The sequence below is a fragment of the Salvia splendens genome, chromosome 12 (genome assembly GCF_004379255.2).
Source record: "Salvia splendens isolate huo1 chromosome 12, SspV2, whole genome shotgun sequence".
In the NCBI taxonomy this organism is placed as follows: Eukaryota; Viridiplantae; Streptophyta; class Magnoliopsida; order Lamiales; family Lamiaceae; genus Salvia; species Salvia splendens.
The window spans coordinates 28,552,857-28,579,536 of record NC_056043.1 but is presented as its reverse complement, the minus strand read 5'-3'; the positions used below and the strand labels follow the sequence as shown (position 1 = coordinate 28,579,536).

At 33.2% G+C, this 26,680-nt stretch overlaps 3 protein-coding genes and 2 non-coding genes across 5 annotated transcripts; 2 read left to right on the top strand and 3 right to left on the bottom strand.

Annotated features, from left to right (window-relative positions):
- The first annotated feature begins 4,650 nt into the window (after positions 1–4,650).
- Positions 4,651–5,656, top strand: LOC121758845 (protein RADIALIS-like 3). Its single transcript, XM_042154255.1, has 2 exons — positions 4,651–4,897; positions 5,462–5,656. The coding sequence occupies exons 1-2, from the start codon at positions 4,680–4,682 to the stop codon at positions 5,487–5,489; spliced, it is 246 nt and encodes an 81-aa protein (XP_042010189.1). The 5' UTR covers positions 4,651–4,679; the 3' UTR covers positions 5,490–5,656.
- Positions 5,657–20,883: 15,227 nt separating this feature from the next.
- Positions 20,884–21,835, top strand: LOC121758844 (protein RADIALIS-like 3). The gene is made up of 2 exons (XM_042154254.1): positions 20,884–21,247; positions 21,619–21,835. Exons 1-2 carry the CDS (start codon positions 20,988–20,990, stop codon positions 21,647–21,649), a joined length of 291 nt encoding a protein of 96 aa, XP_042010188.1. The 5' UTR covers positions 20,884–20,987; the 3' UTR covers positions 21,650–21,835.
- A 202-nt stretch (positions 21,836–22,037) lies between these two features.
- On the bottom strand, positions 22,038–23,118 carry LOC121757830. The gene is made up of 3 exons (XM_042153301.1): positions 22,875–23,118; positions 22,480–22,629; positions 22,038–22,322 (listed from the first exon to the last, which is right to left on the bottom strand). Exons 1-3 carry the CDS (start codon positions 23,109–23,111, stop codon positions 22,038–22,040), a joined length of 672 nt encoding a protein of 223 aa, XP_042009235.1. The 5' UTR covers positions 23,112–23,118.
- A 2,049-nt stretch (positions 23,119–25,167) lies between these two features.
- On the bottom strand, positions 25,168–25,240 carry TRNAA-AGC. Its single transcript has one exon. It is a non-coding gene; the product is annotated as a tRNA-Ala (tRNA).
- A 997-nt stretch (positions 25,241–26,237) lies between these two features.
- Positions 26,238–26,310, bottom strand: TRNAA-AGC. Its single transcript has one exon. It is a non-coding gene; the product is annotated as a tRNA-Ala (tRNA).
- Positions 26,311–26,680: the final 370 nt, after the last annotated feature.

Sequence of the window (26,680 nt, the reverse complement as noted above, 5' to 3'; positions counted from 1 at the left end):
TGACATGGAGCCGTCTCCAAACCGACCCGTCGCCCCCTCCCGCCGGGCCGCCGTCGAGGCCGCCCCATCCGCCACCGACGCGACTTCCACTCCCGCCAAAAAGAAGCAGAACCGGCAACGCGTGTACAAGTTGCCACCTCCGGGAACTTGTGAAGAGTACGCCCCCGGCCGTACGAACTACCAGCCGGATGAAACCTTCGTATTGGCAAGGTGTTGGGTGGATATATCGGAGGACCTGATATTCGCGAACAACCAGAGGCAGTAGGCGTACTGGGAGCGCATCGTCGAGCGCTACAATGCGGCGAAGCCGCCTAGCGCGTACAAGCGCCAACGAGAGCAGCTCCGCAAGCACTGAGACCAGGTGAAGAGGCAAATCAACCTGTTCTCGTCTGAGTACGAGAAGTGCGCGAGGGCGCAGGGGAGCGGCGAGAACTTGTGCGACGTGCGCGCTAAAGCGTTGTTGTCGTACCAGTCCCTGTACGGCGAATTCAAGCACGAGGCCATCTGGGCGCTCTTGAGGGACAAGCAAAAGTTCCAAGGCGGGATTCTGCACACCGGGGCGACAAAGAGGACGAAGACCACCGAAGCTGGTGGTTACACGAGCAGCGAAAGCGGAACTCGTCCGGTGGACCTCAACCGGACGTACGAGGACATTGAGAGTTCCGGCACACCGATGTCCTCCCTGCGTCCCATAGGCGTCAAGGCTGCGAAGGCCAAGGGGAAGGCGGCGGCGACATCATCCTCGACCGACGCCGCGCCATCGCCGATCCCGGTCCCAATCCCGGCCCCGAGCGCGACGGCCGCCGTGTATGAGTCGTTGGCAGTAGCCTCGATGGCGAAGACGTTGTTGCAGACGCACAAGGCCCTCAAGAAGTGTACGGACCCCGCCGAAGCCGAAATTCTTCGGGGGGTTGATCGATGAGTTGCGCCGGAAGTTGGGAATTGCGTAGATTAGCCAACTTGAATTGTGTAACTTTTGTGTAATTATTAATGCAATATTCGCTGGTTTTTGGTTACTCGTTGTATTTTTAAATTAGTTTGCATTATATATTTGAAAACATTTAAATTAATTAACAGAACAATATTAAAACATATAGGGCGCGTCTTAGAGCGCCTCATTGCAGGTGGGAGGGTAGAAGGATAAAACTGCTGACGTGGCGCGCCTTAGGGCACCCCATTGTGGATGCTCTAATATGAACTAGGCCTTGTGGATTATAGTAAATGCATTGACGCAGAACTCTTGAAAGAAAAAGCAGGTGCATTGAGCAATTATGATGGACATCATGTTTTTTTTTCAAAAGCAAGACTTATAAAATTATGATGATAATGGGTAAATTTAATAATCAATATTATATTTCAAACAATTATTGAGCACCACCTACCTAGATATAAAATACCGACCACATATATTGTGCGCCGCCTACAAATCAAAGCGGTGTCTGTAACTAGTATATTTAAATAAATAAACATAAATCTAATTATATACTTATCACATTGAAAAAATAATTATTTTTCATAGATAAAATCAAATTCTATCCTCTAATTAAATATGGATAGTAGTAATATATTAATAAATTAAATTAATTCATTTATATTCATGAATTTAATTAATTTCATTTAAATCAATTTGTAAATCAATTAATTTTAATCAGAATTTCGTAATATATTAATAAAATATTTAATGTAATAGGGAATTTATTTTTTAAAATTAATTTCAAAATGAATTATATACATATTCATTATTTGTATTTATAAAGCACTTGGTTAAAATTCGAACCCAATAGAGAAGAAAATGGCCCAATCTTTGAGTTTAACACTCCAACTGCTCCTTTATATTCGTGGGCTTTTAAAAACATAAAGCAGCCCAGCTGCTTTCTTCAATGCTAGGTCTATTAAAATCAATTTGAAGAATCTTCGTAATTTGATTTTGATTTTTCAAAATTTCGAAAAAAATTTAAGACGCAATCAAATTAGATTCTTGAAACTCATTGTCGAAAATTTCTTTGTAATCTATTTTGAATTTCTTTTCCAAAATTGTTTCTAAATTCTAAAATCAATCCATAATTAATTACAAAATTAATTATAAATAGAGTTTGGCAATTTGCATCACTATTGGGAATTCAAGCGTTATCATAATATACAACGGAAATCACGCACATAAAATAGAATTAGGTTCACAATTAATGTGCAATTGCACATTGAAAACTTAAACACAACATATAGAAATAGTTGGTTTCTTTAATTCGAACATTTGATCAGAGTCTACAGTTCTACACTCTACAGTGGCTTTCACAACTATTAATACCCACTCTATTCTGATGCAGATTCTATAATAGTTTTACATAAAAAAAGCCACTATAATATGATGCAGATTCTATAATAATTTTATATAGAAAAAGCTAGAAATCTATGCAAAACTTTTACATATTTAGTATCAAGAGATTTGAGTTGTCTATCTTTGTGATTTTCGACAATAAAGTAGTATATATATAGTCAACTGCTACATGCATGAGACTTAACTAATAAACCTATTTTTTTCCCCTGTAGTATAATTTAATTACTTAGAAGTGGAGATAGGTTAAAATTGAAGCTTGGAAATGGAATCCCAAGACTGGCATACACATTGTTATGTTTAGTCCCAAAATCATGATCTAAGTAGGGTACTTAGATTCACAATTTTTTCCAGTAATTAAGAAGTGGAATAATTTAAAGCAATGCTGACGAAGAGAAGATTTTGTACGATAGGGTATCAATATATTCTAACAAAATGGAATTACTGTATGTGAAATTATTGCCCAATTGGACAAATGAAACAAGACTTATCCAGCCGTAATCAATTATAGGAAATTAATAGTTGACATTTTTCATTTTGGGTGAAAGTTGTCAAATTCGTTGTAGTATACTACATTAATTTGACAATCGTGTCATGCCAATTAGTCGGAGTACCGTGTCGTGTCAAAAATCGTCAAAATCGTCAGGCCTAGATTTGACCATCGTTGTCCAATATTGCTTGTTAAATATTTTTTCACAACGCTGTTCATAAATTTATCAATTTTCAACACAAGTTAATTATTCTACCAATTAACCACACTGTATAAATACTCTCTAAACCTTGCATTATTGTATGTTTGTGGTCTCTAAAAAGTGTAGTACCTACTAAGTATTATGAGAAGTTGATGGACTGTGTGTGAGTTGGCCAATCGGTAGAGAGGTTAATAATGTCTGGCGTGTTTAACCATAAAAAACAAAAAAAAAGTTGATGGACTTAAATGTAGTTACATTTGAGACGTTTTTTTTATATTGTTCACATTCCTAATAAATCACAATCACATAATGGGGATACAAAGATATAATAGTACTACTACTAAATAATGTGTATGCATTTTTGGTATGTTTATATTGGTTTAATTTGAATATTTTGTTCTTTAATTTAATTTAATTTTATCTTATTGCTAGTAAGCATATTTTATCTTTATAAACAACAATGAGTGAATAAGTTGACAATACATACGTGCATATTTGATCTTCAACTGATTTGTTCTATGCCACCAACTAATATATTTTGAGGTATCAACTGATAAATTCTCAAATTATCATTTTATGATACGTTTATGTATCGAATACTAACTAGTAACTACTACTACTATACTATTTAGATTAATCCTCCGAAATCACTCTTCCTCATTCTACACGTCTATGAACTCGAATTCTCAAAACCTCTTCTAATAAGTAGAAATGGAAAGCTGCATGATGAGATATCAATCATATACTACTCCTGCTACTGAAGAAGAATCAACCGAAAAATTGAATAATATTACACAGAAATTTGAAGAATATATTTTAGTTAATGACTAATGAGAGATGATATTTTGGCGCATCTAAGTAGCAAGTAGGGGTCTGAGATTCGAGGATCTAATCCTACACCACCACCTTTAAATTAATTTGGTTAGAAATCCCAACTTGCTCAATCACCATTTCATAAAACACAAGAAAATGACTTTTCAAGAATTCATCCATAATAATGATCGCTTCACCACTTTCACTAACCCTTGGAGCATGGAAATTGCATATGCTACAACCATGGCACTAAAGTGATTAATTAATTGCAGATAATTTTGGATCAGAAATTATGAATAAATTTATTGAGATATATATGTTCAAAGTAGAGTGTATATCTTCATAATTGAAGTGTTGATTTAGTAGTGTTTGTATAATCATGGCCTTGATTAAATATTTTACTACAAAAATTTCAATAATTGTAGCATCAATGATCAATGTTGAGTTATTGCAATTGATAATAATTTACCCTCCAAAATATTCTAATCGTTTGGCATTGCATGATTAAAAACGTTTTTGGCTTCCCCAAATGAAGTAAGACTAATTCTAAAAAGTTAAGTGCCTAGAAATGGTGAAACATACAAGTATTCGAACAAAAGCACAAGCAATCTTTAGGGTCTTGCCATATGCCTAATTTGGTACGTACCCAAAGATGTTTTGCCTTCCACACACACACACACACACACACACATGGTAGCTAATAATAATACTAATAATAATAAATCCACTTGCTTATCGTCATCACCTTTTGTTGTGTATATAAAGACGTGGTGGTGTAACCAAATATTTCACAAACAAAAACACACACACAAACACATATCTCTTTGTCATAAACTGCAAGGATGGCATCTTCGTCTTCGTGGACACGGAAGCAGAACGAGCAATTCGAGAACGCTCTGGCCAAGTACACTAAGGACACACCCGACCGCTGGCACAACATTGCCAGAGCCGTCACCGGAAAATCAACCGATGAAGTCAGGCGCCACTACGAAGCCCTTGAGAAGGACATCAACAAAATCGAAAACGATCAAGTCCCCATCCCTAACTACAACGACCACAGGTACCTACATTTTCCTTTTCAATTTACATCATAACTTCAACTTTTAATTTAATTCCTTAAAATGTTACTATAGTCATTCAAAACAAAATTAAGAAGACTAAAGTTGAGGTCATGAATTACTATATTTATTCAATACGTCATAAAGATTTAAACATTATTCTGAAATAGTACAATAATGCATGAGAGGTCATAAACATTGTTGCAATATTCTATATTGCTTTGATATAATCAATCCGTATTATTAGGGAGCAAGGATATGTTTATATAATATAACTTGGTTTAATTTAGATCTTGGCACATGCTTTGCAGCTATAATTAATTAAATTCGGTCATAATCGAAAATCGGTATTAATTGTGTTAACCATGCCAATTAAGGAAAGCCACGTGATGCCACATTACCCTAAGCACCGAAGCCTAGGCATAATTCATCTTACAAAAAGGGAAAATTAATCATGATTATTGCATGTAAATCAGGTTTTATTTAATCCATTCAAATCATACAATACATCATTTTTTTTCAGCTTTCGTTTTTATTAAACTAATTATGTCTTAACGTATATACAGGTTTCTCAAGAATCTCAAATTGCAGTGATGTTATCAATTATCTTCAGAGTACATTATGAAAATGAAACAACATTTGAAGTTGCTGAGGCATATGTGATATATAGATATATCTCCATTGCCTCATGGCAAAACTATTGTTGTATTATCGTGCATGCATGTCAACTGTTCAATATTATTAATGGAAGTCTATTATAGAATTTAGATGATTGAGCCTTTTTTAATTATTATTATTACAAAGGGAGTACATTTTATTTCAAGTTAGGGATTCCTTTTCCGCTAACATATCATTGGCCTGCATTGCAATATATAATACGGAGTATAGTCGTACTTTATTCGCCCTCTAAAATAGTGCACATTAGAACGTGACACGGTTTTAATTGAATACTAGTACTATTAATTAAGTAACACTATAACAAATTTATCTTTCAAGAATACAAAAACTGAGACACAAATTAACAAACTTATCTTTCAAGAATACAAAATATTGAGACGCAATAATTTGCGTTAGAATATTTTAAAAATAACAACAATTTAGAATGCAAAAGAAAGCATTCATAAATTAAAGACAAATTAACTTAATCTTTTCCTTTTTTAGGAGTACACTTCCGTTTGCATTTTCTAATTTTAGTTGGGATACCAATAACAAGGCCGTTTTTCAAAGCGTTGATGCCATATTTAGAAATACAAATTAGCTTACTTAATTTTGTTAAAAAATATCCTTAATGGTTTTTCTTTTAGTGTAAATTGTATTATGAGTGGAGACTAGAGATTTTATTAGATAGGGTATACTATAAATGAAGAAATTATCGATCGTGTGTATTAATATTGTAATAAATGGATAAAGTATAAATAAAAGATTAATAAAATTTTGACAAAAATAACAAAGAAATAAGTATATATGCCCTAATTTGTGGGACATACCAAAATACGGAATAGTAAATTAATTGTGCACTATTTTATTGGAGAAATTGCGTTACATAATTCAAACCTATAACTTTCTTCTAAGGGCAGTATTGAAGAGGGAAATTACTCGTGTATGGATTACACACGCAAATTTGATGATATCTCGATCTTAGACATCACTTAATAAATTTCCAAAGTCATCTTTGCTTTCCAACTCATAAGTACCGCCGACTGGCAAAGCATAAGACACTTTTAAATTTTAGTAAAGCGCTTAATGGTGTAGTTTAGGGTTTCGCTTTGTTATATTTAACTTTGTATTTTTTTCTTCTTATTTTTTTTATGCTTATTTTTATCAATATCCGTTTATGTTTGAATAGGTGACGTCCAATACGTTTATGTTTGGATACGTGACGTCCACTATATATGTCTATGTTAGGGGTGAGTCAATACGGTATACCATATACAATATCGAAAACTGCATTATGACAAAATATCATACCGAATTTTCAGTATACCGGTATACCGAAAATTCGTATGATTAGTTATTGATACCGTTATTGCGGTATACTACACTTTTATGGTATACCGAAGTACGGTACCGTATACCGTAATATTGTTATGCAAAAAAAAAACTACTATACGCAAAATATTTAAAAGTAGGATTTTTGGAGATTTTTTCTTTTTAATTCTGTTTTATATATAAATATATTGATATCATATACTATTTATATAACAATTCAACATATACTGATTTTTCGGTATGCGCCAATATAAGAAAATTGATACTGTTACCGTAATGAAATCTCATACCGTACCGAAAATAGTGGTATACCGAAAAATCGGTATTTTCGGTATTTTTTCGGTACAGTAAGTGCAGTATATTTTTCCGCCCATATAGTCTATGTTACTATGTTTGATGTGGTCCATATTATTCTCATGGGCAGGAGGCACTAAGAGGTGTTTCGAGTTTAGTACCTAAACTTCTCATTTTCTTAAAGTTGGAATGAGACCACAAATCTTTGGTGAATTACGAATGATGGATAATGCTCTCTATGTATGCTATGCTGTTTGTTTGTTTGTTTTTGTTTTTTTTTTCTATATTGGATTAAGAGAAAGCTAGATTTGTCATTTTTTATGTAAATTATATTTTTAAATGTGATGGGCAAACTAAAATGAAAAGGTGAAAATCTTGAATGAGACACATGGAGTAATATCTAAGAAAATACGGGAAAGATACTATAAATTAATAATAGAGATACGAGAGATATGCTCGTATCAGCCATGTATTTTTAATATAAAATTAATAAAGTAAAAGAGAGAAATAAATATTCAGAAGAGGACTAAATATGAGAGAGAAAAAGTAGTGGACCATGTTATTAAAAATGTAAGACAGATTTGTTCGTATAGACGACTATTGATTATGAACAAATGGAGTATCATAATATGTGAATGACCGGCAATTAGCCAACAAATAATTATATGCCCAGAATTTGTGACAGACAACCAACCCATGGAATGATATGATGCAAAGCTAATGTCAAATCTGGTGAGCATATTTTTGTCTGAATAAAATTTGTGCATACACATCAGAGTCTATCTCCTTATCTTTTGGAACATTTCATCTCCAACTTCCCCCCTAAAAGGGCCCAACACTTTTCATTGGTGATTCACATATTTTTTGAAAAGTCTTTCTCGAATACAACTATTATTAATCCAAGATTCTTACCTCAAGCTTTTGATGATTGGACCGATATATTATTAGTGGTTACGAATTTCCATAAGTCTTCGACGTCATTGTCTCTCTACTCCCTCTTTTTTGAAAAAAAAAGAGATTCAATTTCTTCATTTTTATTTTAATTTGTAATTTGTAGGATCTTATATGTTGGAGTGGGTTTTATTCAGAGATTTGCATCGTCACAAACAAGAAATAAAAGGTTTACTAAAAAGCTACATCGATCGAGAATCCCCCTCTCATTTTCTCAAAAACTTTAATTTACGTTGATTTATCCATTTTTGTCTTGCGCTTGGGTTATAATTATATAGTAGTAGTTCTATAGATCTCTTTTCCGCCATTCTATGCATATATCAATCTATTGAATTCATGCACTACAAAATATATATATATATATATAGGGGAGCGTTATTCTCCTATTCATCCCTTAGATCCTTTATTCTTCTTAATATGGGCCGTTAGATCTCATTCATCAACGGTCTAGATGATCTGCATTATTACACTATAATGGTGCATTATTAGTCGGTGTGCATTATTCAACTGAAAATCTGCATTATTACACTATAATGATGCATTATTAGTCGGTGTGCATTATTTAACTGAAAATCTGCATTATTAAAAGACACGTGGCACCAATCTAACCGTCGGATGACAAAATCGTGGGGCTGAGATTTAGAAGGAAATAGGAGAAAAGACACAAAAAGGAAATGAATACATCCATATATATATATATATATATATATATATATATATATATATATATATATATATATATATATAGGTTTGTGATCAAATACTAACTTCTTATAGTAATAACTAATACCTAAATATCAATATTGTATGTTAAAAATATCAACACAAAGATATAAATTTGTCAATCTTTCTTGTGTTTTAAATTATGTCTTTGTATTGATATTTAAATTTACATGTTGTATTGATATAATTATGTCTTTGTGTTGATAATTTTATATATATATATATATATAGAGTGATGTATTCATTTCCTTTTTAATTTTTTTTAAAAAAATAACAACAATTTAAGACGCAAAAGAAAGCATCCCTAAATTAAGGACAAATTAAACTTAAGCTTTTGTTTTTTTAGATGCTTCCATTTGCGTCCTCTAATTTTAGTTTGGACACCAACAATAAGGACGTTTTTTGAAGCGTTGGTGGTATATTTAAAAATATAAATTAAGGTCCTTAATTGTATTAAAAATGTCCTTTACTAATTTTTTGTTGTTGTAGTGATGCAACTATAGATAAGTATGCTAAATTAGCAAGATATTACATACATATACCTAAAGAGAACTTTGCTTTTGCACAAACAATATAAAAAACCTTTTAGTGATACATTCGCTCAGAGACGATATGGAAGAAAAAAATGATAAGGATTCTAAGATATCAAATGGCTGCACGATTTTGATTCAGATTCCTGCAGCATTATGAATATTAATTATCCAATAAAACGGGCCCCTACTCCCTAGTCAACTGACATAAGCACTTTTTTTATACATTTTGTGTAAACAATCTAGATATTCTGTCTAAATTGTTATTGATATTATTAATTTCATTTCATAAAATAATTCAAATTATATAAATTCACTGTTATAGATTTTTTTTTCCTTTTATTATTCGAAGTTGAGGGAAAAATAAATTGAGCTTTAAATTTTATACATACTATATAAATATAAATAATACCAATAATAATTATGTGATATTAAAATCAAAGTAAATGTTTAAAACATAAAATACAACGACAAAACGTGAATAAACTCTGAAAGCTGTTCACAATTATCGCTCATCTATCTCTATATATCCCTATATTGAAATGGATTGGTAAAAACAACTTAATTATTATACTCCATTAATTATTAACTTCACGTTATTATTAAACTAAAAATAATGATAAAGAATACATTATTCTGTGCATGATGCATAATCTAGTAAGAAAATCAATCTTTGATCGTCCATCAAATAAGATATGTGAACCTAATTGATTTATATATAAGAGCATTTCGGTTTGCAACATTGTATCCCATATATTTTTTGTTAATGAAATTGAATCTCACAATTCAATCCTAGATGGATAATTATATAATATTTAGTCATAGTCAACCCCTCTAATTAAAATAGTCTCATAACTCAATTGTAGATTATACCATCTTAGTAGTACTATTTTATCTAAGAAACTAAATACTAATATAGTTTATATAATCAGAACGATTTTATCTGAATATAAAATAGGTATACGATTCAATTTCAATCCTTTTTCACCTGTTTCGGTTGGCATTTCATTAATTTAAACCCATTCAAGTTTTTATTTGTTAATGAGAAGGATTAATAAATTTGTCAACAAATAACAGATTTTTTAAAAAGAAATTAAAATTAAGAAAATAAATAATTTTTTCTTAACAAACTAATACTCCAGCTATTATTCATTTGTAGTTGGAAGCTAATAATATCTTACACACATGCACAATCATATCAAAAACTTTTTGGACATAATATTAGATTCCAGCCCACTTCTAAAACCTTAAATATTAATTCTAGAACACTACATTCTCTATAATTCTCAACCATAAATTTCACGCCCGTTATTGGGTATTTCATCAACCTTGCAAAAAAAAGCAAAATCATATGATAACTAACACATCGCATGATTTTAAACACTCGGAATTTATTGACGATTTAGAATATTTTTATAACATGAATAAAACTACCTCCCTCCACGGAATTGTACGTTTTTGCCCAAGAAATTGTTATTCAAACAAATGAATAAAAACCAAATTGATTTTAAAAAAAATATTTTTTAACGCTACCATAATTATTTAGATGATACTGATCTCTAAAATCACGAACTTTGAGCCGATTAGCTATAAGGATAGTACTTATATGCCCATGATTTTAAGATGATGGGGTGGATTTGGTCAAATTTCTTTCGAAAAGAAGTGGGAATATATAATTGCATGTGATCATGTACCATTCCCATTCCATCGTGTTTTAAAAAGCAATATTGTTGGTCGAAAAGATTTAGTACGATTACGAATTGATTCTTTTAAAATAGAGTGATTGCGAAATAAAGATCTAGCTGGAAAATTGATTCCAATTCAGTGGTGAACTATAATTTGGAATTTATATTCAAACTAAAATCAATAGAAGTCTTCCATTTACATTATTATTTTTGTTTCTAATATTGTCTTTAGTTAGAATTGAACTCTAAGACTTTTATAGTTTTATCTAATTATAAACTATATCTCAATGGGTTTTAGGCACATACCTGAGATTTGTTTGGACTTAAATATATTTCTCTATACATGGAGAGATTAATTAAATAGAAGTGCAACTTGTCGGACATTATGAATCTAATAAACGTTGAAACATTGAAATATTATTGTGCCTAGCCAAAGCATCATAACCCCACAAATTAAAGTAAATTAAGAATATCCGTGCATTTAAATTTAACATGTAGGGGCTTCATATTCGAGGGATCTAATCCCACTAGCTGGTTAGAATTCCGAATTAATATCCACTTGCACATGATGATGATGATGATGATATATTGTGAAAAAAGACAGAAAAACAACTTTTCAAGAATTCCCCCCGTATAATTTAAGCCAATATTTGTTAGAAATTACTATCAAAATTTAACCATTATGTAGTAGCATAAGTTGAGGAATACGAAGAATGCAATGATGATATAATTGGTTAATATTTACTTTTGAAATTTTAATTTTCGATAAGCCGCAATAATGTTGTTTTTACATTTGATTATGTCAAATACAAAGAATTTAATTCTCAATTTGACAATTTCCAATATTTTCAATGTCGCGCGATTTCAGTTAAGTCCGCCTCATTTTTTAACCGCCACACATTCAAAACTACATGATGTCGAAACAGAGTATAAAATTGGAATTTTGCATATTGTTAGAAGAATATAAATAGCATACTTATATTAGTCTAATTAAATCTGTGTTTTAAAATTGGGTCGTGCTCGTGCATGTTGGTTTCATCAGTTCCGCCCCCAATTGGCGTGTTGTCTGGTCCATATTTGGAATTCTAAATTAAAAATCTAAGACTTCCAATTTGGAATTGAAGGCTCAATTTTAAATTCCATGCTCTCAATTTTTATAGAACAAAATCTACTAATATTTTTTGAAAAAATTATCGTACTCCTTACATGAATTGCTGCATTGAAAAGAGTCTTTATTTAATAAAATTTCTTCATGTACTACATATTTCTACAAGCATATCGGAGAAAAAAGGTTGAATCTCCAACCCCAAGGTTGACACACCCTAGTCTGACAAGGCATCTGGGAGGATGTAAATCAGGTACTGAGCGGCCTGCTAAGGGGGAAATTAGCTGCTCACGAATCTACAAGGAGCCCACCCTCAATGCCCATATTGGGTATGAGAAATGTTACTCCAAAATTGCAAGTTACGGGACTCGAAGTCTCGAACCATACCTCTTCGAAATCAATTGAGCTACGCCATGCGGGCATTTTTCTACAAGCGTATTAAATGCTCATGTTGTAGTTGTTGACAATTGAAAATAAAAATATAACATATAACTGTCCCACATCGGTGTCAAGAAAAAACTGAAACTAGTATATAAGTCTCATGGGTCCCTCCTCCTATCACCAATTGGTTTTAGGATGGAATCCATAAATTTCTATCAGTAGTCTTGGAATTAGGGGACGAAATGGTCCGTGATATTTCCCCCAAAAATTCATCACTTGGTCACATCCCTTTGTGGTCTCTAATTAGTTGGTGTTTCCGACCTTTGAGCATGCGAATCACATATTCCCCAAACCATTTCAACTGATAGAGAAATAATAAAGAAGAAAATCAAAGATAATGAAAATATATTCCTCAACTTGTTCCAAAGAATCACCTTTTTTGGGTATTTAAACTCGCCCCTTACAAAATCTCTCACATCACACACAAACACATTTGTTAATTTCTCTCAAATGGCATCAAGCTCAATGACATCCTCATCATGGAGTAGCAAGCAAAACAAGCAATTCGAAGCGGCCCTAGCCAAGTACGACAGGGACACCCCCGACCGGTGGCACAACATCGCCCGAGCAGTCGGAGGCGGGAAATCCGCCGAGGAAGTGCAGCGCCACTACGAGGCCCTAGAGAGGGACATCAACAACATCGAGACCGATCAAGTGCCCATCCCCAACTACAGGGCTGCCCGCAACGGCCGATAATAAGGTACCCTCACACCAAAATTGACACGAATTTTAACGTAAAATTGATATACTACAAAAACACAATGACTATGGTTTTAACTCTGCATCATTTTTATTTGTGTTTAACAGGATTTATCAAGAATTTCGAGCTGCAGAAAATTGTGATAAACATATTGGCGCAGATGCATAAGGTTTATTTAGTGTATATATGTGATTGGTGGTTGTATGAGTTTTGATGGAAGATGTAGATTAGTAGTTCATGTTGTGGAGGAAATGAAAAGGGTATATGGGAAGTTCAAATGTGATCATTAAAGCGATTTTATTCTCCGACATAACAGTGTAGTGGATGTACGAAAATATGCATCTTGTTGTTTCACTTAAAAATGACTTCATCTTTGTCTACTTAATTATTCCTTAAAGTTGCCAAATTTGGAGAAAACATAAATTTAAATATGTTCCTTAAATTAGATTGATTTTCTCGCTTAATACTTTTAGTCTTTTAGTAAGTATGACAGGAATAGCAATAAACGACACAAAACATGATATATAATTATTCATCTCCGACACTTGTTCTATAACCTTGGATTTGGAAATTCAACATAAAGATATTGATTTTGCTGCAGAAGCAGACGCCACTTGGCAAAGTGTGAACAAGATAATTGTTGTCAAGATTTATTCACAGAAAATGTTATGGACTGATATTGGATTTATGTCAAGGCCAATTTCACAATTGTAGAAAATAATGCAGTATGGTTCACGGTGACCTTCAAATTAGATTGTTGAACATAACCAATAATGGTTATCACTTATCATATTTGTATTAATCAAATTAAGTTCTAGATTAATCGAGTAGGAGTATATTTAATAAATTCGGACAATTAGTTGTTATATTTATAAGTGATACTACATTTAATTCGATTTCATCAATTTAACATTATCCTGAATTGTTCTCGAGAATGACCAAGCATACCAAGGAAAACACAAATTTAAATATGAACCTTAACTATTGGATTAATTTAATTAAATTTAGAGCGAACTATAAAAATGGTCCCAAGAATTTGTTGTCTGTGTAAGATTCTCTGAACTTTAAAAATATCATTTGAGATCCCGGATTTTGTTGTTTGTAGGTTTTTTGTCATTTTATAGTTTATTCATTTTTTCAAACTAAAATGCCCCCAAGCCATGCTGGACATTTTTATACTTTTCTTTAACAACTCATTTATGTTGGCTCACATTAATTTCTCAGTCTCTCTCTCACTCTTCTCTATTTTGCATTTATATAGTTTTATTTTCTACACTTCTAGTAGGAGTAATATTTTAGCAAATATTTTTATTTAGCATTAAAAATTGAGTTATTAAGTATTATCTTGATTCATTTATGTATAATAATACTATTGTAAATATGTTGGTATGTGCTTAAAAAAAATTTAGATTTGCGTGCTAGAAATAATTATTTATTTTTTAAAAATATTAACTTGTAAACCTTCCTCTAAAAGAGGGGAAAGTGAGTTGATAAATAAGTTGTTAAAAAGAAGAGTTGTTAAAAAGAAGAGTATGAAAATGCCCTTCGTGGCTTGGGTTAAAACAGTGCATAAATATTAAGAGAGAACATTTTATTTGGTCCGGGAACTTTGCCAAGGTATTAATTTTGGTCCGTAATATTTAAAAATATCTTCCGGGGTCCTTTAACTTCGATGTAATATTGTTTGAGCTACTTTTTTTTTACTATTACAAACTTTTTTGGATGAAAATACTCTTAAAGCCGTGAAGAGCATTTCAGTCTATTTATTCTCTCTTCTTTATTAAAATATTTAATTTATCTCTCTAAATTTTTTTGACCATTTATTAAATGAGAGAAGGGAAAATGACAAAGAAAAGAGAAAAAGAGAAGGAAGAAAGGGCTTGGGAGTATTTTCATCCAAAAAAATTTGAAACAGTGAAAAAGTAGCTCAAACGCTATTACATCGAAAATAATAGACCTTAAAAGATATTTTTAAATGTTACGGACCAAAAGTGGTACCTTGACAAAGTTCATGGACTAAAAAAAATATTTCCTCAATATTAAAAACATACAAACATCAGAGTCCAGTAACTGCAATAAGTTTTTAAGTCCAAGGATCACATACGTGCAAACGGAAAGTCTTGGGACCATTTTTGTAATTCACTCTTAAATATAAGCCCATATATAATTTTAACCCAATAGGAAATTATTTTGTCTCACTATTGAAAATAATAAGACCAAAATTATGACCAAAATTGTGAGTAATCCGAGCTTACTTTTTCATTTAATTATTTCTCGTGTACACCTTAGTTGTGTATCCCTTATCTTTTGGAACATTTAATATCTTCCCTATGCTTATTCACTTATTTGAATTTATTCTCAAAAACTTTATTCAAGTATCCTTTCCAAACTTATGGCACCTCACTGCGATTCGACCACAGATTAAGATGACAATATCACTCCACCAATATCGTATCCTTGTCTTCAACTCTCTTTTTTACTAGGGTTTGTACTTAAGTTAATTACATGGGTTTATATTAACTTCTTTCTCATGTGTCGACGCTTGGCATGATAATATTTAATAGTTTTTTTTGTCTAATTAAGTGGGAATAATTTGGATCATGTAAAAAGCAATGCAGATTAAGATCTTGGAGGAATCAATTCTGTTATCTTGGGAAATTGCAGAATTACAGTGCAATAATAGTTATCGAATTGACCCAGAGGAATAATTGGACAAATCAATCGTTTTTCTAACATCTTTTTATCTTTTCCAAAAGAAAATGAAGAATTAATCTTATCCAGAAAGTAGAAGCAAATTCGAGACGTTTTAAATTAGAGTGATGCTAAATGGCCATAATGTGGCCGGCCATAAAGAGTTAATTTAGTCCATTTACATGTATAAAAAAATTAGAATTACCGATATAAACTTATATGTGTGTGAATGGACTTTTGAGTTGATACTTATCTTTGAATTTCATTACGTAAAACACATTAATATCACGAATTACTGTATACGTTGAGTAACAATCAAGAAATGACAGTAGTAATAAGTTGAGCAAAAACTACAAAAGAGCAACACTAACATGTTGAACAACATATAATGAAGATGATATAAAAGTAAAATCAAGTAGTATTAAACCAAAAATTTGAAAAAAAATCAATTTTTTTGTTATTTAATTAATTTATGGCTGGCCATAATGTGGCCGCATAGCATTATTCTTTAAATTAACAACTGCAAAATTTTGAACCCTAAAAATTAGGGGTCATTGAGAAATGCTGAGATGCTACAAGTGTTGAAATTTGAAAGTAATTAATGGCACAATTTAACTAAGACGTCTTAATTGAAAGAACAACGTAATTAACATGCAAAAGGAGAAAAGACAGTTTATAATTTGTGTGCTATCAAATTGTCGAGGTTGTAGGATCATGATCATACAAGGATACAAGGATGTACTTAAAAAATAACTCAAATTAGAATCACAATATCATTCCAATCATATGTTGTTGATAAACTCGGATTTTAACTGTTTTATTGGACATTAAACATGATCATTTGTGTGCTTTCGTTGCATTATCTTAGAGTTTATGTCCATATTTCACTATAAAGGTGCTTTGATGAGTTTATCTAGTGTTTGAAGTTAAAATAGGTAAAAAGGGTCAAAATGAACCAAGCCGTGACTGGGGTCTGATTCAAACGTTAATCTGTCTATTAAGATGGGGTCCAATTCCTATTTTGATAGTACCATTGTCTTCATCATCGAAAGAGCTTCGCGTGGGTACCTCACACGCCCCAATCGGAGTTCGGATGAAAGAGATATGGCCGATCTACGAAAGCCGCGCGGCCTGCTGGGAGCTACCCGGCCGGGTGAATTTTATGTGCAATAATTCCACCCGGCCGGGTGGCCAATTTTGTTCACAAAGAGTCCAGAGACTTCTACCCGACCGGGTGGATTTTATGTGCAATAATTCCACCCGGCCGGGTCCGTCTGACTGACGATTTTTAGCCCAGACGCGATTTTTCTGAAGGAAAAATAAGAGAGAGAAGCTAGGGCAACGAAAATTCATTCTCTCCAAGCCGCAAAAACACACACTCTCTCTCTAGGAAGCACTCTTGGAAGAAGATTGGAGATTCAAGCTTCAATTCCTCCGCCAATTGTAATCCGTATCATGGTTTCCCTTGTTTTTCTTAGTTTCTTTTTGTTATCTACCTTGAGCATGAGTAACTAAACCTTTTATGTAGAATTCTTGGTGAAGATGCATTGATTCATAGTTTTAATCCAATTAATTTCGTTTTTATCTTGCTCTTGTAATTGTTTGAATTATTCTTGTGCTTTTTCCTATCAATTGCTTGATCACCAATTGGGAGTGTTAGGATTTCTTAGAGTAATCGGGAGATGAAATATTTAATCTTGAAAGAAGAATAATTCACACCTTAATTCAATAAAACTCGGGAGAGTTGAGATTATGAGTGGGATCTTTAATCTAATCAAACCTTTGGGAGTTAGGTCTAAGATTTAGAAGGGGACTTCACTTATTACACCTAATCTACAGATTTCTCACATCGGGGGGGGGGGGGGGGGTTTAATCTACAATTGTGATTGATTCAACAATTCTAGAGACTTTAAATGGTAAATTGGTTTTAATTGGGTTAAGCTATGAGTTGTGCATCGGATCCTTGAATTCTGCATATTTCTCCATCATCTACACAACTTGCTTTATCACTCTCTTGTTTATTTGTTCTATTTTATTCTCTGAATTTACATGCTTTTAGTAGTTGTTAGTTTCAAAACCAAATTTCCTGATTGTCTGGATAGTAGTTGAAATTTGTTCGTGGTACTTAGGTTTACACTTAATTGTCTCTGTGGGATACGATATACTCTTGCTTGCTATTTGCTACGATAACCCCGTACACTTGCGGGTATTATTTGGGTAAAATAAAGTTGAGTCAGTTGTCACGTGGCACTTATAAGCAACAAAACAATGTTATTAAGCAACAAAATTAGTGGATGACATTAATGAATTTTCGTGGATTGCATAAAAGACTTTTATGTTGCATTAAATACACTTTAGGTTGCACTATAGACTAAAATGCAAACTAAACTACATTTAATGCAATATAAATAGTCTTTTATGCAATTCGCGGAAATCCATCAATGTCATTCATTAATTTTGTTGCTTAATAAAGTTGTTTTGTTGCTTATAAGTGCCACGTGGCAACATATGATTGGAAGGATGTAGTGATTCTATGGGTGAAAGAACACCAGTGCTCCCCTGATCATACATCCTTATTGGTTGGATTGAGTTCGATCGCGATTACTTCGGATTTGATCAAGTTATATAGAAGATAACCGACCGAATGGATCAGTTAGCAAATGTCGTTGCCACTTGATCAAGGCGTTCTCGCTCTCGCTCACCACCAATGTAATTTGTAACTCCCAAACTCGCACAACTTTAACAGTAAAGCGGCAAGAACGGGGTCGATCCCACAGAGAAACCGGTGTATCGAGTGTGTGAATAGTGAACAGGGTTCGGCTGCTGCCACGCTTTAGTTTGGGAGTTTCTAAGCTACTGGAATTACGCTAGGCAAAATGTAAACTATCTACTTGATCAAGCTACTCATCATGCTGACACAATTTAATGGATCAAGTAAGCGACAGACGGTAATAGGGACTTAACTACCTAGGCATGCTATGCAAAACACAATCACTTTGCCATTCAACATAATAAAGATTCGGACAATTAATCGAAGACTTAAAAGCGAAACTGAACTGGAATAGTAAACAAGATGACGAAAACAAAACAACTTCGACTTTTATAGCTCAGAACAGTGCGGTGAACATGCGGAATACAAAAAGATCGATTCTTTAACTACGGATTTAAACTAAGCTATCAACTTCGGAAAATAAGAAAGCGAGTAAAGCCGAGGATTTCTCGGTTGGAAACTTGGGACGGCGCCAAACAGATATTGAGTGTTCTGTCGCGCTCCCTTGGGTCGCTCTCTCTCTAACTGAACCTTTCTCTAACTAAGCTAACTAAACTAAAAGTAGAAGGAAAAAGCTAAAAAGGTAGATACTAAAAAAACGATCTAAAGAGAAGAAGCTCATCAATTATGGCGATACATCCTCTATTTATAAGCTCGTTGTGACGACCTCCAGCTGGATAACGATCTCGGAAGAGGATATTCGCTCACGCTGTGATCGAGCGTCTCATCGATTGATACGTGCCTTCCTTCTAGAACGGCATCGCTCCTTAATAACATAATGATGACTCAGCTCCGTCCTTGCGTCTTGCGTATCAGCACGTGTCCCCTTCTAGAACGTTGTCCTTGATAACAGAATGATGCTCGCCATCCAGCTCATTAGTCTCACGTGTCCTCCTTCTAGAAACCAGTGGTCCCCGCCCAACTGCTTGATCACCCCCTTTGATCAGTTCACTCGATTTTTGGTCTTTTTTGCCCTTTGTACCAGCTTGATCAGTTTGACCTTGTTGCCTTGGTCAAGCGACATTCCTGCATATTTAACACTTGCTTTGCGCGATAAACTGATCAAGTAGCATACATTTTTACCCCTAAACCGATGCATGAAATAGACCATATCACTTATTCAATTAGTTTGACCAAACATTGAAATTAGAGTCGAAAGATATTTATATAATTGAATTATTGCAATGACTATGATTTGTTTACTAGTACTATACAATATATTTACATTAGTGACAATACCTTATATAGGACGTTTTGCTATATTCGATTTAAAATAGGTACATTCTTGAATAATATTAACTTCAGATTGCATACTATGATCAATAGACATGACTAGAAGAGTCTAATTTTTTCTTAGGATCCACAAATGTTATGGCCACCAACCCCAATCTATATATATAATATCTGGAGGAAAGCGAGAAGACGCCTAGCAATGTTGTTCTGAAAATTTATACTAAAACTTGAGCCTTGAAATTCTAATATCCTTTATTAAAGTAAAAAAGGAAAAGCCTCATTCATCCCTCATTCGTTCGCATCTATTAATTCTTTTTTTTTTGGGTGATTACCAATGGTAAACACCGGCGAACCCAATGACTATTCTCTGCACTAATTTGTAGGCACCTACACCCTACAAATTAAATTGTGTCTCGGATCCGGCGCCAATGAGTGTCAACTCGTGTATTAGATGACAATATTAACTAATAACGTGATGAAATAAGTAAAAAAGTGTATGACTGATGATGCATACACAATAAATGACTATATTTATATATTTGGCCATCCAATCATTTTTAGTAAACGCGTACGTATGGTATCCCATGAAAAGTTAAAGAATATGAATATTTATGTTATTGGCGCATCTCTATCTTGACAACGAGTAGAAGATCAGATTGAGGGGGATCTAATCCTACTTGGTTTTCCACTCCATTTTCTAAAAGACAAGAAAGTGACTTTTCAAGAATTCACCCAAAAGCTTCTCTCCTTTATATTTCTTCTCTTTTTTCTATCTTTCACATATTCTCTATTCCTCACCCAAAAAAAGAAACAACCTTCCATAAATATTTGTCAACTTGCTTCACAGCATCTCCTTTTCTCTCTATTTAAGGACCTTGTGCCTTGAAATATTGACACCAACACAACACAACACAACACAACACAACACAACACAACACAACACAACACACACTCTTCTATATCTACCTATCTAGATTTTGATGGCATCGAGCTCGATGGCAAGAGGGTCGTCGTGGACGGCCAAGCAGAACAAGCAATTTGAGGAGGCTTTGGTGATGTACGAGAAGGATACAACCCACCGATGGCATAACATTGCAAGAGCATGTGGCAAAACGGTTGATGAAGTTAGGAGGCATTATGAGGCCTTAGAGAAAGACATCAACAACATTGAAACGGATCGAGTTCCTATACCCGACTACACACCCATCTCCACCAATAGAGGATACACCAACGACCACCGGTACTCTAATTTAACTTTGCAATTATATAGGAGTATTTAATTAGGGTTTATAATTGTTTTTTAGTGTTTAATTTCCATTTCTTAGTTACTAATTGGTTGTTTTAATTACTATATACGTATGCATGCATATAGAAGAACACATGCATTAGTACTATTGGAACGTGAGGCTAAGATTCCAAAGAATCACCTTATCTCATGCAACTTGAAGCATGTCAACAATATTAACTTCATTGTCAAAAGTTGATGTAATGTATATTCATTACCAACAACTTTTTAACAATAATACATTCAAAGAGTGCATATGCATAGCAAAACTTTCTTGTGAGTGTTTTTCGTCATTCTAAACTGACTAGATTTCATGATTTGAACAGGCTTATGATGAAGAATCTAAAACTGAAGTGATCAAATCGGTTCGGTGTTATAGAAGTATATAACGCCTGTGATCTCATGAATCATGTTCCATACATACATAATTGTATTTTTCCCTTTACTTTTTTTTTTGGTTACTTTTTTTAGTTGTCATGGGGAACTGGCGTAACTATCCTTTGTACACCTTATTTTTATAAGACAAGCATAGTTGTTTGCAAATGTGTTTATATAGTCATATAGTGGATATTCGAAGAACAAAATTCAACTGATCATAGTGAAAAGGTGGCTAACATTATGTACGCTAGAGTCACAATCCTAGCCCAAACAATTAGACAAAATCGGGGACTTGGAGAGACGAATGCAGTTCGGTTTCTCTGTAACATTTTACTATTATTCATCAGCCCTTCAAGGTTGAAGAATGTTAATGGAAACTAATTAGAAGTAGGATAAAGAATGAATCCTCCATAGAATTAACAGGAAGTGGTTTAAACCTCCACTGTTCAAGTTCTAAAGAGTCATCAAAACATTCATGCACCATTGCCTGAATAGTCTTGATGGTTGCATCACCTTCAACCTCTGAATCTGACTCAAAATCAGCACAAGCATTCCTCATGACTTCTTCCTTTGCACTAAAAGTCAGAAGCTTCGTCCACGTCGATGTCAACACCACTCTTTCTACTTCCACAAGCTCGTAACATTTGTCCGTCTGCATACCTCGTAATTTTAGATATAACCAAATCTACTTATTAACCACATTTAGTCTACCTCAACTTTTTTTTCATGTTTATTTAAACGTTGAGGTGGATTAAATGTTGCTGGTGCTCATCGAAGGTGCTCACAAATAACGAGCTACATATACGTACCATCTCAGCATTGATCTCGCGGATTGCAAAGTGTGCTGCTTTGATCACTTCTTTATAAAATGCCTCATCGTTCTGCTTTGCAGCAGCCAGATCTATTGGCCGGAAAGGAACGTGGAACCAACTAGGCGGGCAACAATCCAAATCGTAACCCTATAACGATATATGAACGAACATTCCATCGATCACAACACGAACACTTATGACAATAATATTTTCTAAGAAAATGCATGTCTCTATAATCTATATTTAAGGCCGGCTAATCAAATTTTGGATTCAACACGATTTTAAATTTTTAATATTTTTTTTTCAATTTTTGCATGACTTATTTAGGGTTTTTTAAATGTAGATAGAATGTATATATGATAAGATGATAGCATATGAATAAAATGACGGACCCCGCTGTCGCGGACTTGTTGGAGGAATCTCTTGATGGTGCCATGAACGTCGGTGATTTGGAGATCGACGTCGTCTTCCTCGTCGGAATCGTACCAGCCCTTATAATCAAATGTTTCCTTGTCCTCAAACACGAACTTTCTCCGGTAGGGAGAAAGCAAACCGTATTTGTCTTCCACCAATTCTTTGTACCGGCTCAGCCGCCGCGGTCTGCGTTCTGTCGCCGTTGGGCTTTCCATCACCCACGGCGCAACCACAAACCGATTGGTTTCTCCTTAATTTCTCTATTTTCTTTTTTCTTCTTTTCATAACATGTGTGTAACTACTATATTTGTCTTATTATATATATGTAAATATTGTTGAAATGATAACAAAAAAACTTATGAGTTCTATATTTGGCAAGTTTGCTTTTCAACGTATAAGTTGTATACATGGATAGGAGTAGTTATTACTCCACTTATTAACAAAACAATAAATTCATGCGGGTAAAAATTCCATGATTATTCCATACCAAAGTGACGTGATGATTTAGTGCACCTCACCAATAACTCATTGACTGATGAAATAAAAAAAGGCCCACATGCCACATAAATTTTACGTCAATTTACTAACCTAACGGCCACATTCATCAATTTAGGGAAAGTCAAATAGTCACAAATATAACACTCAAATTAGGTAATGTCAAATACTATTGTGTTAAATGTATTTTGGTACATTATTATTTGTACATGCACCTCACTGAAGTATTTATCTTTTTTATCTCGAGGAACATTTTCATCTCAAAGGATCCTGTTTTATACGGCTGATTCAACTATTTGGGCATCTCTTATCAAACATTATTATAAAACATTATTATTCAAAGATTCTTCCAAACTTAATTACAGTTCTCAAACTTTAGTGAGATGCAGATTTGGACTCTACCAATTGTTGGTAAGTCAGCGATATTAACGCGATACAATTTAATAAGATATTCAATATTTGTTCTTGTCAATCATTATTTCTTTCTTCTCTATTTAAGAAAAAACTGGAGAATGATTTGAAGACTGAATACCAACCATTCAATTGTTAAATGATAAGAAAATTAAGATTTCTTTGTCTTGTATCTCGTGATGACTTGAATACTTAAAGAGAAACGTCTTACCAACTGAGTTACACTTCACTGTTTGATTTTAGTTTAACGTAATAAAATGTGAATATACCTTTTGAGATGAAATGGTGCATCTGAAGTTGAGACTCTTGGGATGAATAGATTTAATTATTCAAATTAATTAGAAGTGGGAATAATTGCTGATGACGAAGGGAAGATTAAGCATATTTAGGAATATATTATATGATTCTGATTTTCCAGTCAAGTGGAATAATATATAATGGCTTGCCATTTGCTAAAGTAAAACATCATTCCAGTCCCTTGGTGAAGCGGTTGAACTGTACTAGTAAAGAAAAAGAAAAGTAAATATATTATATGGACAACCAATTAAAAGGCATCCATCCCTACTAGAAAAAATTAAGCAGTATTGAGAAGAATATCTGCTGCATTTACCATAATTTTTGTAGGTGTTGGCACATCTATCTTTAAGGGATCTAATCCCACCATACCATCTCTATGGTTATATATATTCCACGAATTTATCTTCTTGTTATTCATGACGATGATATTGCAAAAGAAGAGCAATTAATACAATCCTTCCACACACAAAAATGGAGGGGGAAAGAAAAGATAAACAAAAATATTCACCAACTTGGTCCCCAGCTTCACCTCTCCTTGTGAAATTATACACTTTGGTATGAGATCTCTTACCAAAACAAACACCACCAATTAGGATCCAACCTAGTTCAGAAATCGCATCCAACTCTATGATATCATGTGAATCGTCCTCGTCATGGAAGACTAATCAGAACAAATGATTCCGGCAATGACAAACCCTAAGTATAATAGTAGTAAAAAATTATTTTTATATAGTATAATGTTTTTATTAAAGTTGAAATGAAGAAGCATTTTCTCATGCGAAACTATATCCCAAAGTAAATGATAGGACACTTGTGGATATGAGACTGAAAACAACGATATTTTAACCTATATATATTAAGACAATCCAAACATTTACTACTACAAAATATATCATCATCTCCTACAAATAAGTATACTTTTTTTCTACTTGCCTTTTTCCGATTTGGGTGGAATAAACTTTGAAAATTTTAAAAGTGAATGAAAACAAATGTGTTAAATATAATATTCTGAAATTTTAAAAAGGAATGAAAAAAATTGTATTAAATAAAATATTCTAAAAACAAAAATGGAGATGCGGGGTATCGATCCCCGTACCTCTCGCATGCTAAGCGAGCGCTCTACCATCTGAGCTACATCCCCTTTTTTGCTTTGTATCAATTTATATAAACACAAGGCATTCTTATAATTCGCATCACCAATTGTCCAGCAAAAGGAAAATGTATAATACGAAAATTAAATGAAGTGACAGTGAAAGAAACTCTAGGACAAATTATAAATTAATAAAATATGCTCTGAAATAATTTTTAGATTTCTTTTGTACAAACTAATTCGCTATTGGAAATGTAAATTACAAAAGAATCTAATATAGATAAGGAAGGTCATGAACGACCAAATATAGCAGGAAAAAGTAATGTACTCCCTAAAAAAACACTTTTACGTTTGTTATAAATCCCTCAAAAAATGCTAATAAGACTTAAACAATATGACATACAAAATATAGCTGTGATAAAAACATTCTTCAATGTGCATGTTGTGAAATATTGCAGCTTTTATATAGTTTCATCATTGATGTACGTGCATAAATATGATCAATTGTAAGTATCTTATATCTTTCTCTTTTGAGAAAATCAGCTTTATTGTCTCCCACTTCAACCTCAATGGTGCAATCCAGACACAAAAAAACAAACAAAAAGAATCGATCTAAAATTAAAACAAGACATACATAAATAACACGGAAAATGGGCTCCTCACTCATATCTTTTGTTATTTTTAGTGAAACCACTGTTTTGTTCCTTATTTAATGCAGATTCGACCTGCAATATGACACAACGCACTCAGCGTAAAATTTAAATTTTAGTTTTGCTTTATATCCTTGTGTAATTTATTGCTTATGATGTAAAACTTTTTTCAGTTTTATTAAGTTCAAATTTGTCTTTTAGTCGTATAATTGTTCTGTTTGGTGAAAAGTATTCAAAAACGTTGGGATGGAGTAAATGTAGATGCATATATCAATGTGTATTAAGATATAGTGTAGTACTTAAATTAGTTGAAGGTTAAATAAGTATACCTCATTTAATTCGTCGATACCCCAATTTTATTTATGTTACAGAGATATAAAAATAAAAAAATTATATATTGGAGATGCGGGGTATCGATCCCCGTACCTCTCGCATGCTAAGCGAGCGCTCTACCATCTGAGCTACATCCCCGTTGTTATTAACTCTCTATTAGTATTTTTATATCTTATGTTAAAGTTGGCATTCTTTTGTTATGTTGAAGTTGGATTGGCCTTTAACCGTATAGAGTTTATTTTATGATGATGTATAAGGATTAAGGAACTTCAATATCTAACTAATGTCTGTCATAGTTATTGTGTGTATCTCTTTTAGCTTGCTCTAAAATAAATGTTGAGCAGTATTTCACTATAGTATATTAATATTTATATATTATTCCTTACTAATGGTGTTTATTTCTATTTTGACATGCGATGTGTGGTTATTTTAACATGTTCCATTTATAAAACAACAAAAATGAGCTTGCATTTGCCTATATGATCTTACTAGTATAGCTACAATGAAG

Excerpts from the sequence above, each read along its gene's own strand:
- LOC121758845 (XM_042154255.1), top strand. The coding sequence starts at position 4,680 with ATGGCATCTTCGTCTTCGTGGACACGGAAGCAGAACGAGCAATTCGAG. Across the intron at positions 4,898-5,461 it reads CCTAACTACAACGACCACAG|GTTTCTCAAGAATCTCAAAT; the intron begins GTACCTACATTT and ends ACGTATATACAG.
- LOC121758844 (XM_042154254.1), top strand. The coding sequence starts at position 20,988 with ATGGCATCGAGCTCGATGGCAAGAGGGTCGTCGTGGACGGCCAAGCAG. Across the intron at positions 21,248-21,618 it reads GGATACACCAACGACCACCG|GCTTATGATGAAGAATCTAA; the intron begins GTACTCTAATTT and ends TGATTTGAACAG.
- LOC121757830 (XM_042153301.1), bottom strand. The coding sequence starts at position 23,111 with ATGGAAAGCCCAACGGCGACAGAACGCAGACCGCGGCGGCTGAGCCGG. Across the intron at positions 22,630-22,874 it reads AACAAGTCCGCGACAGCGGG|GGTTACGATTTGGATTGTTG; the intron begins GTCCGTCATTTT and ends ATATCGTTATAG. Across the intron at positions 22,323-22,479 it reads GCGAGATCAATGCTGAGATG|ACGGACAAATGTTACGAGCT; the intron begins GTACGTATATGT and ends CGAGGTATGCAG.